The sequence below is a fragment of the Rhincodon typus genome, chromosome 1, assembly GCF_021869965.1.
Source record: "Rhincodon typus isolate 14 chromosome 1, sRhiTyp1.1, whole genome shotgun sequence".
Classification (NCBI taxonomy): Eukaryota; Metazoa; Chordata; class Chondrichthyes; order Orectolobiformes; family Rhincodontidae; genus Rhincodon; species Rhincodon typus.
Window position 1 is genome coordinate 54,414,575 of NC_063332.1, and position 21,304 is coordinate 54,435,878.

General features: G+C 42.4%; 1 protein-coding gene across 1 annotated transcript in view; it reads left to right on the forward strand.

Moving 5' to 3' along the window:
• atp8b5b (ATPase phospholipid transporting 8B5b) overlaps positions 1-21,304 on the forward strand; it is a 253,067-nt gene that overhangs the window by 151,643 nt on the left and 80,120 nt on the right. Inside the window, exon 14 of the mRNA XM_048600294.1 lies at positions 13,842-14,007. Coding sequence (XP_048456251.1) covers positions 13,842-14,007 — 166 coding nt within the window. The remainder of the gene's footprint in view (positions 1-13,841; positions 14,008-21,304) is intronic.

Consider the following 21,304-nt stretch of genomic DNA (forward strand, 5'->3'; position numbering starts at 1 on the left):
TGGGGCCACTGCTGTTTGTCATTTTTATAAATGACCTGGATGAGGGCATAGAAGGATGGGTTAGTAAATTTGTGGATGACAGTAAAGTCGGTGGAGTTGTGGATAGTGCAGAAGGATGTTGCAGGTTACAGAGGGACATGGATAAGCTACAGAGCTGGGCTGAGAGGTGGCAAATGGAGTTTAATGCGGAAAAGTGTGAGGTGATTCACTTTGGAAGGTGTAACAGGAATACAGAGTACTGGGCTAATGGTAAGATTCTTGGTAGTGTGGATGAGCAGAGAGATCTCGGTGTCCATGTGCATAGATCACTGAAAGTTGCCACCCAAGTTGATAGCGTTGTTAAGTATGTTAGGTTTTATTGGTAGAAGGATTGAGTTTCGGAGCCATGAGGTCATGTTGCAGCTGTACAAAACTCTGGTGCGGCCGCACTTGGAGTATTGCGTACAGTTCTGGTCACCGCATTATAGGAAGGATGTGGAAGCATTGGAAAGGGTGCAGAGGAGATTTACCAGGATGTTGCCTGGTATGGAGGGAAGGTCTTATGAGGAAAGGCTGAGGGACTTGAGGCTGTTTTCGTTAGAGAGAAGAAGGTTAAGAGGTGACTTAATAGAGACATACCAGATGATCAGAGGATTAGATAGGGTGGACAGTGGGAGCCTTTTTCCTCGGATGGTGATGGCTAGCACGAGGGGACATAGCTTTAAATTGAGGGGTGATAGATATAGGACAGATGTCAGACGTAGGTTCTTTACTGAAAGAGTAATAAGGGTGTGGAATGCCCTACCTGCAAAAGTAATAGACTCGCCAACTTTAAGGGCATTTAAATGGTCATTGGATAAACATATGGATGATAATGGAATAGTGTAGGTTAGATGGGCTTCAGATTGGTTTCACAGGTCGGCGCAACATCGAGGGCCGAAGGGCCTGTACTGCGCTGTAATGTTCCATGTTCTATGACCATGTTACTGGTTATTGCAGATTGAAGACAATTATCTTTGTAAAACAGAACTAAAAACAGGAAACAGGCCCCAAGAAGACTTTCCACATCAAGCAGATGTTCACCTGCACATCTGCCAATGTGGTATACTGCATCCGCTGTACCCGTTGTGGCCTCCTCTACATCGGGGAAACCAAGCGGAGGCTCGGGGACCGCTTTGCAGAACACCTACACTCGGTTCGCAATAAACAACTGCACCTCCCAGTCGCGAACCATTTCAACTCCCCCTCCCATTCCTCAGACAACATGTCCATCCTGGGCCTCCTGCAGTGCCACAACGATGCCACCGGAAGGTTGCAGGAACAGCAACTCATATTCCGCTTGGGAACCCTGCAGCCCAATGGTATCAATGTGGATTTCACAAGTTTCAAAATCTCCCCTCCCCCTACCAGTCCCTAAACCAGTCCAGCTCGTCCCTGCCTCCCTAACCTGTTCTTCCTCCCACCTATCCCCTCCTCCCACCTCAAGCCGCACCTCCATCTCCTACCGACCAACCTCATCCCGCCCCCTTGACCTGTCCGTCCTCCCTGGACTGACCTATCCCCTTCCTAACTCCCTACCTACACTCACCTTTACTGGCTCCATCCCCGCCTCTTCGACCTGTTTGTTTCCTGTCCACCTATCCTCTCCTCTATCCCTCTTCTATCCGCCTCCCACTCTCTCCCTATTTATTTCAAAACCCCCTTCCCCTCCCCCTTTTCTGATGAAGGGTCTAGGCCCGAAACGTCAGCCTCTCTGCTCCTATGATGCTGCTTGGCCTGCTGTGTTCATCCAGCCCTGCACCTTGTTGTCTCGGATTCTCCAGCATCTGCAGTTCCTACTATCTCTGATTCAATTTTAACCTTAAAAGTCTTATCTGTGGACCGAAATTTATGAAAATAATACAGGATCTCATAGTCTGCGCAGGGAAATGGTACGGACTTCCTCTCACCTTAAAATGTCAGTATTGGTCAACATGCTGTTGTACGTTTCTTTCTAATGTGTGGGCAGAAGGACAAAGAAACAGTAATCATATAGCACTTAGAATCTCCAAATGTATTTGTGCAGTTTCATTGCATTCATCACAATAAGGTCCTTATGTCCAGGGTCCTTGTGGAGGCTTTCCATGACCTTCATTGTTGGACTCCTCCGTGTTCCTCTGTATGGAGGACAATAGTCAGCTATCATTTGTGAATGATTCCCTGTACAGGTTCATTGGAGCATGAACAATGGAACCTGCACAGCAGGAGTTATTGTTGCTATTGCTGCAATGAAACAAAGGAGCAGAGAAATTGAGGAGCAGCAGCAACTTCCAGCAGATGCCAAGCAGCTTCCTTGTGAAGTGGTTGCAGCTGAAGATCATCTTGACAGGAGGTACAAGAGGCCCAGAGATTATCGTCCTCGAATCCATTTCTTCCAAATGAATAAGACGCAATATCTCCACAGACTGAGTTTGTTTCAGGACTCTGACACAGAGTATGCCAACTGCGACATGAAGAAGTGAGTGGCCATCCTATCAGTGGCTATCAGGCTGACAGTTATGCTAAGCTTTTATGTAACTGGCTCCTTCCAAACAGCCACTGGGATCTTTTGTGGGGTCTCAACCTTCAACCTATAAATTTGTTAAGACTGTTACCATTACCATTTGTGCCAATCGTACTGCTTCATCTTGTTGTCCTATGATGAGGTCAGTGCTGTGCCTTAGGTAATTGACTTTGCCAACATAGCTGGCTCCCCACAGCTGCTGGGCACTACAGATTCTAATTGTGTTTCATTGAGAAGGCTACATCATAACACAATTGACTTCATCAATAGAAAAGGACTCCTTTCCATCAATGCGCAAGTCATCTGTGATCATTTGTGCTGCATCTTAGAAGCCTGCACCAGTAACCCTGGAAGCTGCCATAATGTCTCGATGCTTAAAAACTCTTACATTCCTGCTTTGTTTCAAGGATGCCTTACAAAGATGTTCACTGGCAGACAAGGGCTACGCTCTGCATCAATGGCTGACAGCTCTGTTAAGTAACTCCTGACTGAGGCTGAGGACACATTGCTGCCATTTTTCAACCAGGGCCATTGTGAAGCAGAAAGTATGTCTGCTGAAAACAATGCAGATGCTTGGATTTGTGTGGGTGGACCTTGTAGTACGGTCGAGATGGTGCATTGCATAATCCTGGCATGCTCTGCTCTGCACGACTGCAGCAGTAATGAAGGGATGTGGTGAATTCTGAAGAACCTTCAAATGGTTGAAAACATTTATTTCTATTCAACAACAGTAAAAGTCAACAATAAATGAACAGAAACTATATTTGCCTCTATGAACAGATAAAGAGCTTGCCTTTTGAATGTCAAAAAATTAACAGTCAGAGTGATCCTTAACTAGCAATGGATTTACAAATATGCGCTTGTGTTTGTAACAAAGTATCAACCGTGCCACCTATGCATCAATACAAGCATTTCCTTTTGGTTCTCCTTCCACTACATGTATGCTGAAGGGCAGCTGCTGACTGCTTGCAATTTTATGTGCATGGCAGAATTTTAAAGAGGCCAATGGTGCCTGGGATGCTGGGAAATCCCGGCAGTGGTGAATACTTCGTTTGTGGCGAGAGGCAAGATGGGACGAGCAAGACTCAATAGAGCAGTGGTGTAGTTAGTGAGGTGAATTTCAGAGAAGAGCATGAAAAATATCACTGGGGCTTACGGAGAGGAATCCTCCATGAAACTCACCAAAATTGACACTGATCTGATTTACAGTAAATTTCAGCCCTATATTTCACAGGATCAGAAGAAATTTAAATTAACTGACATTTATATTTGCAGTTTTGCTTTTAACATTTGTTGCTAATACCTTAGTTTGCTGAACCAATCCAGTAGGACCCAGATTAAAGTTTGAAATACTATTTTCTCAGCCACCTGGGTCAAATTTGAGAATCAGAACCTTTGCAAATATAAATTCTGTTTTATCTCTCCTCAGCTATTACCTGAGCTACTGAGTATTTCCACCATTATTTTGTTTTCTTTTTCAGATTTGCAGTATTATCAGTAATTTGCTTTTGTATTTGTGAGCATTTCTTCAAATTCACTATTTTTGTTTCCTGTCTTAACCTTCTGGCTGATATAGTACAATCATTGAGTGATACAGCACAGAAACAGACCCTTCAGTCCAACTACTCCACGCCAACCAGGTTTCCTAAACTAAATTAGTCCCATTTGCCTGCATTTGGCCCATAGGCCTCTAAACATTTCCTGTTCATGTTCCTGTCCAAATGTCTTTTAAATGTTGTAACTGTACCTTCATGGACCATGTCCTCTGGCAGTTCATTCCGTATACACACCACTGTCTCTGTGAAAAAGTCGCCTCTCGAGTCCCGTTTAAACCTTTCCCTTCTCACCATAAACCTCTTCCCTCTAGTTTTGAACTCCCTTATTTATGCCCCTTATGTTATACCGTACTTTTGAACAGTGGGATGTATACATCTGCCAACTATCTAACACTGTCCATGGCAAATGTTGTGAAGATGTTTCCACTGGTGGAGTGTAGGGTTCTGAGTTGCAATCAGTTATTTTCTGATTTTTAAGTGATTTGAATCACCCTGGATCCCTGGATCTAGAAACTGGACTTATTTTGGAAATGTGAAATGAAGAAGGCATTAGACAGGTGTTTCAGGCAAAAGAACTCTGACTTTATTTAAATACCAAAAGGTAAGTATAAGGAAGAAATACAGGTAAATGCAATAAGCAGGGAAATTGACATAACCAATTATACAGAGCTAGATTAAATACTATTAGAACCTAAAAACAACAGTTTTAGTTATGGAATCCTTAAACAGGCCTCCTACCCTTGGGGTCCCAATGCACTGTCACCACCCGTCTTCCCCTCCCTGTTAGCTTGGTCAGAAAATTTGGAGTCTTCGGAGTTTTCAGCTTACCACTGATGAAAATGCGGTTTTAAAGTGTGCCCAGTTGCTGAGGTCCTTGCTATTGGTTCTCTTCGTTCGGATCAAGCCCGTGTCTGGAACAACTTGTTCATATAGCGCTTGGTTGGCATCCCTCCTTTAGCTGTCCTTTGTTCCGACTTCTCTGTTTGGCCTCCATGGTTCTTGGTTCTGAAGCTGCTTGTTGGGAGTGGAAGCCTGGGAAAAGCTATTTGTGCAGAAGCTTGTTGTTCAAAAACAAGGCTGTCTCAGGTGAAATCGGGCTACCAGTCATACAGACTGTGTGCCCCATTATCTCCCCTCAAATATGTTTCTTCATTATGTTTCTGATGTTTCTTCTGAAGTCTATTGATTTCCTGATCGTTAAGAGTATGTGTGAATGGATTTTGATTGATGTTGAATGCACCCCCAGTGTTTCTGTGAATGGATTTTGTTTGAAGTTGAATGTTGGATATCTCGGTAGGCCCCATACTGTATGCACTGGGTAGCCCAAAGTGTAAAAATAAGTTCCGGTTGATTGCCCTTTTGGAGAGGAGGTGTAAATTGGAATTCTGGGCTGAACAATGGTTCCAGGCAGCCGTCTCCGTGTCTGTGTATTTTCCCCAGAGCTCAGCCCAGCAATCCCCTTTATGTTTAAAAATTTTGAGAAGTCCATGGTCTTGGCCAAAATTTTAGATAGTGAGGATTTTTATTCATTCCTACAAGAGGAATCCTGAATTAGGGATCATACTTACAAAATAAGGGACATTCATTTAATTTTTTTTCTCTCAAAGGATAGTGAATGTCTGAATTCCCTACTTCAGAGAGTTGTGAAGGCTGGGAAGTATTAATAGAGGAAGTAGATAGATTTTTGAAATATTGAGGAGTTGAAGGCTGTGGGGAGCTGGTGTGAAAAAGGACTTGAGGCCTGGGCAGATCAGCCATTATCTTATAGAATGGCAGAGCAGACTTGAGGAGCTGAATAGCCCACCCTTGCTATTTATTATATTCTTTAAACAAGATTACACATCAAAGCGTATTGCTGAAAATAACAGTTGTCGTGTTGGGAATAACGTATTGACCTAAATAGAAGATGCTAGTTTGTGGAAACAGAGTTGGCATAAGTGAGTAATTTTGTGGTGGGAATGTATACCAAGCAGTGTGCCACAGGGATCTGTACTGGGGTCTCAATGTGTTACAACTGAGTGAGCAACAATCTGAAAAATGGTGTATAATATGGGAAAATATGAATTTGACCATTTTGGCAGGAAAATAAAAAAGAAGCATTATCTAAATGGTGAGAGATTGCGGAGCTGAGATGCAGAGGATTCTGGATGTCCTGCACTGAAGACGAGTATGCAGATGCATTGAGTAGTTAGGAAAGATAGTAGAATGTTATTTTGTATTGTGAGGGCAATTGAATACAAATGTAGGAAGGTTATGCTTCAGGTTTATAGGACATTGGTGAGATATGGAGTACTGAGTACAGTGTTGCTGAACTTATTCAAGGAAGAATATAAATGTGTTTAGAGCAAATAAATGATGATAAACTAACAGCTGGAATGAGTGAACAGTCTTATGAGGAAGGGTTGGACATTCTAGAGTAGCGCCTGCTGGCATCGACCTCGGCACCAGAAAAGACAACAGCAGAAACCGCCCTGTCGATCCTGCAAAGTCCTCACTAATATCTGAGGACTAGTGCCAAAATTGGAAGAGCTGTCTGACAGTTTGGTCAAGCAACAACCCGACATAGTCACAGTCTTAATCATGGAATCATACCCCACAGACGATATCCCAGACGCCGCCGTCACTATCCCTGGATATGCCTTGTTCCACCAGTAGGGCAGGCCCAACAGACATGGCTACAAAGTGATACGTAGTTGATAGGATGGTGACTGGGCATTCCTCAACATTGACTCCAAAACCCATGAAGTCTTATGGTTTCAGGTTAAAGGAAACGTCCTGCTGGTTACCACATAGTGGTCCTACCTCAGCTGATGAATCAGTACTCCTACATGTTGAACAAAACTTGGAGGAAGCACAGAGGGTGGCAAGGGTGCAAAATGTACTCTGGGTGGGGGATTTCAATGTCCATAATTAAGAGTGGCTCGGCAGCAACACTACTGATTGAGCTGGTCGAGTCTTAAATTTTCAGCCAGAAGTGCTGCGTGGATGATTAGGCTTGGCTTCGTGCAGTAATCCCTAGCATCACAGATACCAATCTTCAGCCAATTTGATTCATTCCACATGATATCAAGAAAAGGTTGGAGACACTGGATAATGCAAAGGCTATGGACCCTGACAACATTCTGGCAATAATATTGAAGACTTGTGCTCCAGAACTTCCCAATCCCCTAGCCAAGCTGTTCCAGAATAATTACAACACTTCTAGACTGAGTTTGCAGCAGGTGGTGAGGGAACAAGAGGGAAAAACATACTTGACCTCATCCTCACCAACTTGCTAGCTGCAGATCCATCTATCCATGACAGTATCAGTACGAGAGACCATCACACAGTCCTTGTGGAGACGTAGTCCAGCCTTCACATTGTTGTGTGGCACTATCACTGTGCTAAAAAGTGCAGACTTCAAATAGATCTAGCAATTCAAGACTGGGCATCCATGAGGCACTGTGGGCCATCAACACAAGCGTAATTGTACTCCAACACAGTCTGCAACACATGGTCTGGCATATCCTGCACTCAACCATTACCATCAAGTGAGGGGATCAATCCTAGTTCAATGGAGAGTGCAGGAGGGCATGCTAAGAGCAGCACCAGGCATTGTTAAAAATGAGGTATCAACATGGTGAAGCTACCAAAAGGACTCCTTGCATGACAAACAGCAAAAGCAACAAGTGATAGAGATAAGCTAATCCACAACCAATGGATCAGATCTAAGCTGTGCAGTCTTGCCACATCTAGCCATAGTGGTGGACAGTTAAACAACTCACTGGAGGAGGAGGTTCCACAAATATCTCCATCCTCAATGATAGAAGAGCCCAGCAAAAGATAAGGCTGAAGCATTCGCAGCAATCTTCAGCCAGAAGCGCTGAGTGGATGATCCAGCTTGGCCTCCTGCAGTAGTCTCTAACATCACAGATACCAGTTTTTGGCCAATTTGATTCATTCCACGTGATATCAAGAATTTATTGGAGACACTGAATACTGCAAAGGCTACAGGCCCTGACAACATTCTGGCAATAGTACTGAAGACTTATGCCCCAGAACTTGCCACTCTCCTAGCCAAGCTGTTCCAGTATAATTATAACACTGATATCCAACTGACAATGTGGCAAATTGCCCAGGCATGTCCTGTACATAAAAAGCAAGACAAATCCAACCCAACCAATACCGCACCATTAGTCTACTCTTGATCATCAGTAAAGTGATGGAATGTGTCATCAATTGTGCTTTCAAGCAGCACCTGCTCAGCAATAACCTGTTGTCTGATGCCCAGTTTGAGTTCTGCCAGGGCCACTCAGCTCCTGATGTCAGTATAGCCTTGGTTCAAACATTGACAAAAGAGCTGAATTCCAAAGGTAAAGTGAGAGTGACAACACATGACATCACTGTTGCATTCGACTGTGTGTAGCATCAAAGAACCTTAGCAAAACTGTAATCAGTGGATATCAAGGCAAAAACTCTCCGCTGGTCGGAGTCATGCCTGGCACACAGGAAGCTGGTCGTGGTTGTCGAAAGTCAATCATATCAGGTCCAGGACATCTGCAGGAGCTCATCAAGGTAGTGTCCTAGGCCCAACCATTTTCCGCTGCTTTATCGATGACCTTCCCTCCATTGGAAGGTCAGAAGCGGGATGTTTGCTGATGATTGCACAATGTTCAGTACCATTTACAACTCATCAGATACTGAAGCAGCCATTGTCAAATGTGACACAATCTGGACAATGTCCAGGCTTGGGCTGACAAGTTGCAAGTAACATTCGTGCCACAAAAATGCCAGACTATGATCATCTCCAATAAGGGACAATCTAATCAGTGCCCCTTGATAATCAATGGCATTAGAATAGAATCCCTACAGTGTGGAAACAGGCCCTTCGGCCCAACAAGTTGACACCGATCCTTGGAGCGTCCCACCAGACCCATCTCCCTATAACCCACACACCCCTGAACACTGGGCAATTTAGCATGGCCAATCCACCTAGCCTGCACATCTTTGGACTGTGGGAGGAAACCAGAGCACCCAGAGGAAACCCACACAGACAAGGGGAGAATGTGCAAACTCCACACAGACAGTCACCCGAGGCTGAAATTGAACCCGGGTCCCTGGCGCTGTGAGGCTGCAGTGCTACCCACTGAAGAAGGGTCTAGGCCCGAAACGCAGCCTTCCTGCTCCTCTGATGCTGCTTGGCCTGCTGTGTTCATCCAGCTCTACACCTTGTTATCTTGAAAATATATCACTGTTCTTTCACTGTTGCTGCGTCAAAATCCTGGAATTTCCTCTCTAATGGCATTGTGGGTTAGCCCACAGGAGGTGGATTGCAGCAGCTCAAGAAGGCAGCTCACCACCACCTTCTCAATGGCAACTAGAGATGGGGAATCAATGCTGGTCAACCAGCAAAGCCCACAGCCCACGAATGAATTTAAAAATCTTTAGACGAGTAAGATACAACTTGCTAAAATATACAAGAACCTGAGTGATCTTGGCTGAGTTTATGTGGAAAGGATAGTTCCTCCTGAGGGAGATTCAGGAATTCGGGGTCAGTTTTTAAAGAAGGAATCATCCCTTTAAGACAGATGAGGAGAATCTTTTTTCTCCTAAAGGGTCATGAGCTTTGGAGCTCACTTCCTCAAAAAGCAGTGGAAACACATTTTTCAAACTATTTTAAGACAGGGATAGATAGATTATTGATAAGCTGGGGGAGAGATGGGCCAATGATTTTCATTTGTAGATGGAAATGCTGAGCAATATCAGCCATAATCTTACTGACTGGTGGAGAAGCCTCAAGATACTGAGCCTTACTGTTGCTACTGATTCCTATGTCCGTGTGTAGAGGATTAAACTATGCTGACTATGCTGGCGTTTTGCTTAAGCTCCAGCTTTCCAGGTGTTATATTCCTCCCAGAGGATAATGGAGAATTAATAGACTCCGTGCTCTTGTGCTGCTGCACTTGATGTGCCTGTGAGTTTGTGAGGTGATCCACACATCTCAATTTAGTCTGCAAGGAAGGCATAAATAGTCAGTAGCCTTAACAGATTGAAAGAAAACACAAGACAGTTGTAAAATTGCTATATTTTTGTTGAGTGTGAGATTGTGTAGAATGTTGACACTCATGTATCCAAAGTGGCTTCAGTGTTGGTAATCTTTCTTTTCCTGATGTCATCTTGGTAGCTGAGCTTGTCTAAGCCTGCTGACTACTTTACCAGCTTCTTCAGATAACTTTGATGGGTGCCTTCTGGCTGTTTAGTGCCTGTTGGTCCTGTCCTCAGCCTGGCTTGTTGAAGGCATTTGGACCCTGGGCAGAGGGAAAGTGCAGCAGGACACCTCTGCAATGTCCTGAGATGACTCCTGGGTGCCATTTTATTGTTCCTTTTTCCTGTCAGTGAGTAATTGCCTAACCCTAACTCTCATCAGTTGAGTGGATGGGACATTAGGAAGGAGGTCAGTGTCCCTCAGCTACCTGCCACCTCAACAGCAAATGAATCATCCATGGCTAGAGTGAAGGAGTGAAGATCCGTGCAAATCTGCAAGATTCTAATTGTCCTGCTGGGCATAGCTTTCCCTGGCTGTTGCCACCCATTTCACAGAGGCAGCTTGCATGCTGGAGTCAGAACATTGCAGAATCTTCTGTCCTTTGCTGCAGTTTGAACGTGGTCTCTGGCAGATGCCTGATGTTCCCTGCTTGCATATGTATCTCCATCAACTCATTAATGGTCATGTCCAGTGGTTTACCAACTGTACTGGGCTCAGCAGGGGCCTGCGCTCCAACAGTCCTCCAAATAACAGAGGCCTCAGCCTTTTATTTCTCCTCTAACTCCAGGCCTGTATGACTGCTGTGCTGTGACCCTAAGCCAATTCTCGATAGCTCATCGAAGTAAATGGTTCTGTGCTGGTGGAGGGTGGGTGAAAGCTTTGACAGTGCATTTCTCTGAAGCTTGTGACTGTTGTTCCTTAGAGGTATGGTTCAAGGGGCTGTTGGAGATGGGGCTTGGACTGATTTTTTCTGCCCTGGCAAGGGAGTAGGATCTCGATGCCGCATAGAAAAACATAGCGGTTTATTTGTATAACAAGCCACCATCCTTACCCAAGGTTATAGTAAGATGTTGGTGCTTGATATTTAGTTAGTAGCAGCAGGGATTCATTTGTGTGAAAAATTAGAAAATCAATGGTAACGGAGAAGGTAGGATTGCAGGTTCATTATAGGGCTGATTCTCTTCCTTTTATTTTCTGGTAACAATGTGTTAATGTCATATTGCACCAAGGAGCCACAAAAGTGCAGGAAAATATGATAACAGAATAAACTTAAATGCTTTGTATCTTAATTCAAAAAGCATTCTGAATAAGGTACACCAACTGATAGTGTAAATCAAGGTAAATGAATATGATCTCATCATCGTTATAGAAACATGATTACAAGGAGATCAAAACTGGGAACTTAACAGAGAGATATTTAACCTTTTGGAAAGACTGAAGGGATGAGAACGGTGGTGGGGTGCTCTGTTAATAAGAGACGAAATGAAGACAGTTGTGAGAGATGATTTAGGCTTGAATGATGTAGAGTTCGTTTAGGCAAAAGTAAAAAACAACAAGGGAAAGAAGACATTGCTGGGAGTAGTGTACAAACCCCAAACAGTTGTCCTTTTATAGGAAAAACAACAAATCAACAAATGATAGGAGCACATAAAAAGAATAGAACAGTAATTCTGGGTGAATTTAATCTTCATGTCGATTGGGTTAATCAAATTAGGAAGAGTAGCTACAACAACTAATTCATCAAATTCACTAGGGATAGTTTCCTAGAGAAATATGTCATGGACCCAATCAGGGAGCAGGGTGTCTTTGATCTGGTAATGGATAATGAGGGCAGGTTTAATAAAGGGCTTCAGAGTAAAAGATTCCAAGGAAGTAGTGATCATAACGATTGAATTTAATATTCAGTTCTAGAGTGAGAAAGTTGGGTTGGTACTACCTGTGTTTAACTTAATAAAGAGAATTACAATGAAATGAAGATAGACTTATTTAAATAAGGTGGATAGATCAGCAGGAGTGACAGTAGGCAAGAGTGACAGGCATTTAAGGAGGTAATTTGTGACTCTCAGCAAAAGTACATCCCAGTAAGGAAAAAAGATTCTGAGAGGGATAAACCAACCATGGCCAACCAAGGAAGTCAAGGAGAGTATTAAGTTGAAAGAAAAAGCATTTAAGGAGGCAAACGTCCCCAAAGACTGGGATAAAATCATAATCCAGCAAAGGACTACAAAGTTAATTAAGACAGAGGGAATAATAAAACTTGACATTTTATCCGTACGTAATAAGCTGAGAAGAACATCATCATGTGGCAAACCCAACTTGTCCCACACAGAAGTACCTCCTGCTTTTAGGTATGCCTCCACGCTTACTCTTAAAATCAAGATTCTGCTCATGAATTAGATGAATCAAGTAATCTAACATCTTTTGCAATCCAGGCCAATTGCGAGTGTGGGACGTGCGTGCTCTATCAGAGAGGTCAGTTTGATTCTTTCTTCTTTTATTGAGCACAGGATCAGACAGTATCAGGATGGATATATGAAAGGGAATGCACTGCCATTCTATTCACTATCCCCATTCACCAGCATCCCCTGGTTGTGCCAACAAAGCAGGGTGCAACCTTCCCTTTTTGGGCAATGTCCATTTCTTGGCTGTGTCCTTAGTGAGGAAGGCCAAGTACCAGAGTGTGAAGGATTGTTCCTGTCTTGTGGCATCTGAAGTGGTGTGCCGTATGACCGTTGGTAGATCTTGGCAACGGCAAGCATGACTGCCTCTCATGCACTGCAATTCCATGAGAAAGGTGTAGTAGAGCCCGAATGCATAACTAATAAGGTGAAGGGTGGAAGATTATGTGAGAAAAGTCGCTATGATCATGGTTGAACTATGAATCTTACTTGACAAAACATTGAACTCAAAATGGGAAAATTGAACCTAGTATTTTTCCTTAAATGATGAGCATGGGAAGTCTTGAACATCAAACAGACTTGGGTAATCGTATTCATGAGGCCTGAAAGTTACCATATTGGCACAGATTGAGTTGGGATTTTTCACCTCACCCCTTTCTACTCCAAGTAAAAATGTGATCTGTCAAAAATGGGGTGGGATTTAGTGGATGTTTAAAGGAAAATCTGGTGCCATTGAGTTGCATCAAAGGTGTTTAAAACTGATTTAATGCCATCACAGTAAAAAATAAAAGAGTAAGCCCAACCTAACCTCCTCACAAGAAACTGATTTTTCTAGACACATTTTGTCCAGTTTTACTCTCCATTGATGTCAATGGTTAGTATGTCAATCAGCATTCCATCTGATCCAATTGATTTTTGACACACTGAGGTTTGTTACTAGCATTGTACCACATTGATGTATTAATACATTTGTTTGATGTTATGGTAAATTTGCTGTTGTTGTATTCATTGCATAAATATTCTGTCATGTAATAATTCATATTGTATGATTTAATATTATTTGTAGAGCAGGCCCTGAGTACACTGCACTTTAATATTGTGTGCTATTGTTAATTGAAATGATCAATTAATATGTATTGTTCCATTAAATTACGCCTGATAACAGTTTTGGCAGTATCTTTTATGACAGGAATATACTGCTTGGCTCGCGGGAAATGGGAATACTCATTTTCCTGTTGGCAACCATGGAGTTCACATGTTAGTAGTTCTGTATAACCAATGCACAAGGAATAAGTATCGATTTAGAAAAAGCTAGATGTTTTCATATTTCGTCTCTACAGAAAACGGAGAAGGTGGATTTTTCATTTAATCCTATGGCCGACCCAAAATTTATGTTCTATGACCACAGTCTCCTGGAAGCTGTTAAAATTGGTGATCCTGAAGTCCATGAATTTTTTCGTCTGCTTTCACTTTGTCATACAGTGATGCCTGAAGAAAAGCAGAAAGGTAACAAATGTTTCATTCTCGAGCAAGAACAGGTTCACTAATAAGAAAGATGAAAGGAATTGAATTTTACTTTTCCCTTTTGAAAGTTATTCATTGGAACATTTAGTCTTCTCCTTTTAACATTGGAAATAATGCTTGTTACTTAAACAAATAATAAATAAACATGCAGGGACAACTTTACACTATAAAATATTACTTATAGTCCCTTGAGACTGAAGATTACTTTATTCCACTGTGACATTGTGGCTAAACAGTCCAATGTTGGAACTGCACATATTGCCACAAGTGAAGAGGATGGTGTTTGAAGAAACAAGTAGGTGAGGTGCCCAGGTTCTTGCATGCTCTTTTAGCTGTTTGAGTTTAGACTCTGCCTGGGCCTGCCAGAAATATTCAAGGTAGTTGGTGCCTTTGTGGATGCTTCTTCTCTAATTTGTGCAGTCTTGAGCAAAAGATACCATGAAACAGTGGGGATGTTGTGTTTTTTCCTGAAAACATTCATGAGGCTTTGAGAACGTCCTTTTCAGTGTTTTATCTATCCCCCTAGTAACTGCTTGCTGTAACAAAGCTCATTGTAGAGAACTAGTTTTGGAAATCTTATATCAGGCATGTGGATCATGTGGCTCACCCAACGCCTTCATGCTGGGGATGTTGATCTGAGAGAGGACATTGAAATTGGAGCTTTCTTTAAGTTGATTCATGGGATGAGGGCATTGCTGACTAGACCAGCATTTACTGCCCGTCACTAATTGCTCAGCAAGAAATTAACAGTCAACCACATTGCTATGGGTCTGGAGTCATATGTGGGCCAGACCAGTTAAGGTTGGCAGTTTCCTTCCCTAAAAGATACTAGGGAGCCAGATGGGTTTTTTCCGATAATCGGCAGTGGATTCGTGGTCATCATTAGACTCTTAGTTCCAGATATTTATTGAATTCAAATTCCACCATCTGCCATGTTGGGATTCGGACAAGGACAGGACCTGGGACCTGGGTCTCTGGATTAACAGTCCAGTGATAATACCACTAGGCCATTGCTTCCCGTATATATAGTAGTAAAGGTGACGTCACCATAGTCCCAGAGAACCATAGGGCTGCGCTCTCATTAGAGAGAAATGACTGGTAGTGAGTTTGACCTGATGCTTACCACGTCTCAGGTGAAAGGCAAAGTTGAGAAGGCAGGATCTGGAGTTCCTATCCTGCTATTGGAATTGCAGGATTTTGTGGATGCCTGCTATGTATACAGGGAGGTGATGGCCTAATGGTATTGTTACTGGACTGTTAACCCTGAGCCCAGATAATGTTCTGGGGACCCAGGTTTGAATCCCACCATGGCAGGTGGTGGAATTTGAATTCAATAAATATCTGGAATTAAGAATCTAATGATGACAATGAATCCAGTGTCGATTGCCAAGAAAAACCCATCTGGTTCACTGATACCTTTTAGAGAAGGAAACTGCCATCCTTACCTGGTCTAGCCTACTTGTGACTCCAGACCCACAGCAATGACCTCTGGGCAATTAGGGATGGGCAGTAAATGCTGCCTGGCTAGTGACACCCTTATCCCATGAATGAATAAAGAGAAAAAACATAGATTATGCCCAATCATTCATTTCTTTCCATGAGCTTGGTGTTGGACTCAAGGTCTTTGTCATCCAGCATTCTGTTTCCCAGGCAATCAAAGACTGTCTGGAATGACACACATTGAATTGATTCCCAGTGGTGATAGCAGAGCTTGTTCCTGGTCTTACTGTTTGCTGCTGTGACCCTGCTGGCCCTCTTGCCTGTCAAGGATAAAAGTGTTGCAGATGTGGTGAGAACAAATTGGGGAGCAATGGGAAAGAGCAAGACCAAGAACATGGAGTAGTAGTGCTGGTTTTACAGAGACTTACAGAATTGTTACAGTGCAAAAGGAATTCAGTCAGCACATTATGTTTGCATTGGCTCTCTAAAAGAGTATTCCACTTTATGGTATTCTCCTGATTTCTCCCCGAAACGCAGCACATTCTTCCTTTTCACATAAGCATCTACTTCCCAATTAAATACCTGAATTGAACCTTCCAACACTACTGTCCCAGGCAGTGCATTCTAAATATTAGAATATTCTTCAGATTTCCTCTTGGCTTTCTCTTCACCAACTGTCATGTTACATGCTGATGGACCTGGAAATCACTGGGGATCTGGTGTGGTTCCATGGTAGTCGGCTCAACATAATTCTATAGCAGCAAGGTCATGGATGCAGGTGCCATAGGCTTGCCACTGATCATGCGGGTTAAGGTGCCTCTGAAATCAAAAAGCCTGCATCTCCCGAGGGCTTTGCAGGAGCACGCACTATTGTTAAAGCCCTATGTTATTTGAAGGTTGTCCTGCTGGCTTTTTAACAAAGCTCTGTCATTTAAAATTCTAGCATTAAATTCCAGTTGCTCCAACACCAAAGATGTTCTGAACTCCGGGGAGAAATTATCGTCCACCATCACACAAGATCATTTAAAGGTTCGGCTGAGGTTGGAGTTGTCGCATTCCAGCCTCTGCATTCCCTCAAAAATGAAGAATGACATGGTTGATGATTCCTTGCTGCTACTACTTGTTCCTTTCCTTACAGGCAACCTGCTAATTATCCTCCCCTTAGAGACTTAGATCAGTGTTTCAATGAGGGAATGATCCCTGTGCCCCTCAGTTATACATAGTCCTGAAATTCTTCTGGGTTCTAAAGTTCCTGCCTGAATGTCAGGTCACCAAATTTTGACATATAGAACATGTCTCAAGTTAAATCCAGTAACTTTGACTCAGTTTCCTGGAAGTCCAAATGACTTCCTCAGTCAATCAAGGATGCCACATATAAGTTGACAGCTTTCACTGGGCAGGTTTCTAAAGGTATGGGTAATGAGTAGTTCCATTAATTCACATTTAAGTCATTTATAAGTTGGCAGTTAATCATGTCATAGGACCCCTTCTGCCAACAAATGAGTTTTCCACTTTTTGACCTTGCTACACCTGACATCATCACTGATAGCTTACCTGCTGCTGGGAGTGTGGGATGTGGCCTCTCAGTCAAATTTTCGTGTCCGCTCCCCACCCTGCTCTTTTCAGCAAGTACCATGAAATCAAATTTATGGACTGGAGAAAAAAAAAGTTAAAGGCAAGAAGAATGAATAATTCCTAAAAATGCATTGAAGATGATTCTTTTAATCAGTGCCATTCTACTGCAAAGAGGAAGGAAGCAATGCTAGATCTAGTTCTGAACGAAACAGATACAAGAAGAAAATGTTTCCATGAGAGAACATCTGGTAAATAAAGAGCTTTGTATGATTAGTAATTATGGAAAGGAACTAAGAAAAATGATTAAATACCCAACTGGAAGGGAACTAATATCAATGATTTCAGAAGCTCCACCTTGGTTGGACTGGAAATAAAGATCAGGATTTTACATGGAGGTGGTTACTGCAGCCACCAGATAGAAAGTTCAGCCAGCTAGATGCAAGAAGCCATGGCTACCGCCCTTTTCTGGAGATGTGCCACTTCCTAGAACTGTGTGCAGTGGCCTTGTTGGGATTGCAGTGGGTCCTGCACCAATAGAAAGCCTAGACTAAAGGGAAGTGGTGCTGGGGAAAATGGGGTGAGGAAAGCAATTGAGGACCTAGAAGGGATGCTTTAAGTGAGTCAGCCCTTACCACTGGGGGCAGTCCACTGGCCCATCTGGTGGCTCCGCAGCCCATGCCATGTCCCATGGGACAGAAATAGATATTGGGAATTCTATCATAAAGATAAGAGATGTAAGTTTCTCCTTGCTGCTAAGATACCGTTTGAGTGGGAAGAGATCCTTTAGTGGCCAAGAGTAAGCCCCACCATTCTTTCCATTCCATTCCAATATCACGCAATTACTCAATATTATTAACATGTATGTGAAGCAGTTGGACTGCAGCTGTTAAAGAATGCAACTCATCACCACCTTCTCAAGGGAAGCTAGGGACATTCGATAAGTGCTGACCAGCCAGTGACACCCATGTCCCAATTGGCGAATTCTTTTGATGTGAATTATGTTGATAAAGGTTACTGTGTGAACAAAGAAAGGCGGAAGTCAGGAATAGACGGTTTTCCAAAGGTAGCAGTGAAATATTAGAAAGAGAAGCCATTGCTAGATAAGCTTTAATAGTGAAACTTAGTGAGGGTCGAGGCGACAGCCTTGGGGAGAGGCGACAGACTGGTCATATTATTGCTGAGCCGTTAATCCAGAGACCCAGGCAATGTTCTGGGGATCCAGGTTCGAATCCCACCAAGGCAGACAGTGGAATTTAAATTCATTAAAAATCTGTATTTAAGGGTCCAATGATGACCGTGAAACCATTGTCAATTGTTGGAAAAACTCATCTGTTTCGCTAGTGCCCTTTAGGGAAGGAAATCTGTCATCCTTACCTGGTCTGGCCTACATGTGACTCCAGAACCACTGCGGTATGGTTGACTCTTGTCTGTCCTCTGGGCAATTAGGGATGGGCAATAAATGCTGGCCTAGCCAGCGACGCCCTCATTCCATGAATGAATATATATAAAAAATGATCCACAGCAATATTTTGATCAATCAAAGGCATCTAGCATTTTTAAAATTTAAACAAAAACCTGATGCATGACTTCTCTGGTATGTTATCCACAGTGACATCTCAACCAGTGTCCATTTGCTAACCAAACAGCGTTCTTTTTTCGTGTAATATAATTTTTTGTTCTCTTTGAAATTTGGTGTTCTTGCATCTGTTGTGATGAGTGCAAGGCAAAAAGCTTCAACAGTGTGCCTCTTTTTAATGATATTTAAATTCTATACTATCATGCAACTAATTTGTTTTCACCTTATATAAAGTGTAGGAAATAAGGTGAAGTCCCTAGTATGTATTTTTGAACTAAACATATTAAATGTATAGGGAGTTATTTAAGGGTAAGTCATGGCAGAGCAGCTTAGCCATGTGGAACATTCTTCCTACGTGATGTGCAAAGTCAAGGAAACCTCCAGTGTCTGGAGTGACCACATGTGCAAGCCGTGTCTCCAGCATAGCTATTTAAAATCCATGTTTCAGATCTGGAGTTGCTGTGGAGTCTCCTGACAGTTATGTCTTTGTGGAGTATATACCATTAGATGGTCATACCACAGATAATGAGTGCACATGTACAAAGAGAAAGTATGACCACCAAACAGAGTAAAAACACTAATCAGGTAGTGCAGTCACCCCTAGATCCATCTCCCTGATAAATAGATTTTCCATTTTAGATAGTACTAGGAGATGGTTTCCCAGGGGAATGCAGTGAAAGCCAAATCTGTTGGACCATGCAGCTGAATAGAGTGAGGAAAAAAAAGAGTGGGAGAGCAATAGCTATTGGGAATTTTATCATAAGGAGAACAAATATAAGTTTATGTGGCTACAGATATGATAGTAGGATAGTATATTGTCTCCCTGCTGCCAGAGTCAAAGATGTCACTGAGTATCTGCATGCAGACTGTGAAGGGGAAGCATGAACAGGCAGAAGTCTGGTCCATGTAAGTTCTAACAAGTTACGTAAGAGTATTATGGACAAGACCAAACCCCCCTCAAATATATCAAGAGATGGCCTAGAACCTAACTTTCATCTCACTTAAAGGCAAGTGTAAGGTGTTGTGTTCCAGACATAATTCAGTTGGTTACACGGCTTGGCTTTAAGCAAAATACGCTTTATTCTTATCCTATAGTTAAAATACAAACAAAAGGAAGAAGAACTGGTATAACTTTAGCTCTACTGGAAAACTTGAGAGAGTAATAGATTATTAACTTCTAAACAACAATTGTTCCAATGTAGTAACATCCCATAAACTCCTCCATGACAAAGGAAAATTCAGTAGGTTGTCTCACATTCAATGTTTCTCCAGACTAAAAAGAAAGAACATCAAGAGAAAATTCTGGCAGGGAGAGAGAGAACTCAAGCATTTTGCTGTACCAGGGAGAGATGTATGGCAGCTTCAAAAGCCCAACAACTACTGAAAGCTGAATCAAAATCCTGATTTTGTGCAAGCCTGACTCCACTGATTCATGCTGCTTCTATTCTTTGAAAAAACCCCAAGGCCCACATGCTGTTTACATTATTAGCATGGAACAGACTGATCGGTACATCTGTCTCAACCTTGCTTCATTTAAAAAAAGGACAAAATACACCTCTTACAGCTATCGCATTGTCACGAGAGGGATCGAGCCCTTCAGGCAGAATAGAGAAAGTTAGGAAATAAAATAAAAAAGAGAAAAATACACCTCTTGAAACTATAGTGTTGTCACAAGAGAGGGATGAAGCCCACAGGCAGAATATAGAAAGTTAGGAAATAAAATAAAATTTCAGGATTATGTCCAATGCCACATGCCAATGAGTTCATGAATAGGAAAATTACTTGATTGCATGACTAGAAAGATGATGTGGGTGGGAGACATTTAGATTTCTGAGGCATTGGGGCTGATTCTGGGGAACATGGGACCTGTACAAGCTGAACAGGCTTCATCCCAGGAGAATGAGGACCAATATCTTGGCAGAGAATTTAGGGGCATTTGTTAGTAGTGTGCGAGAAAAGACTAAGGAAAATAAAGATAGAAATGAAAGGTCGAAAAGTAGAAAACAGAAGTGGAGGCAAAGGAAACAAAGATTGGTAACGTGTAGGGCTATTGTATAAAAAATTAACGTTTAAAAAAGTTAAAAAGACAAATGTAAAGTTACAGTATCTGAATACATGTAGCATTAGCAGGGCTAGTAATTGGAAACAGGTATAACGTGACTGCGATTACAGAGTTATGGCAGCAAGGTGACTAAAGCTAGAAATCAACATCCAAGGGTATTCAATCTTTAGGAAGAATGGGCTTCAAGAAAAATTAGATGGAGTGATATTGTTAGTAAAAGACAACGTCAGCGTGATAGTGACAAAGGATATTGGGCCAGCAAACTAATCAGTGAAAATCAATGGTAATGTCACTGGACTAGTGATCCAAACTTACGATGAGGGACATGAATTCAAATCGCACTATGACAGATGGTGAAATTTGAATTCATTAAAAATCTGGAATGAAAAGCTAGCCTAATACCATGTAACTGTTGATTGTTGTAAAAACCGGTCTGGTTCACTAATAACTTCTTTGAAGGAAATCTGCATACCTTACCTGGCCTGACTTACAGGTGACTCTAGGCCCAAAGCAATGTGGCTCTTACCTCTGGGAAATAAAGAATGGTCAATAATCTGGACAATACTGAAAATCGATTCAAAGATTATCTGCCACGTTTGCAGTGTAATGCACTTGCACATGCTAGA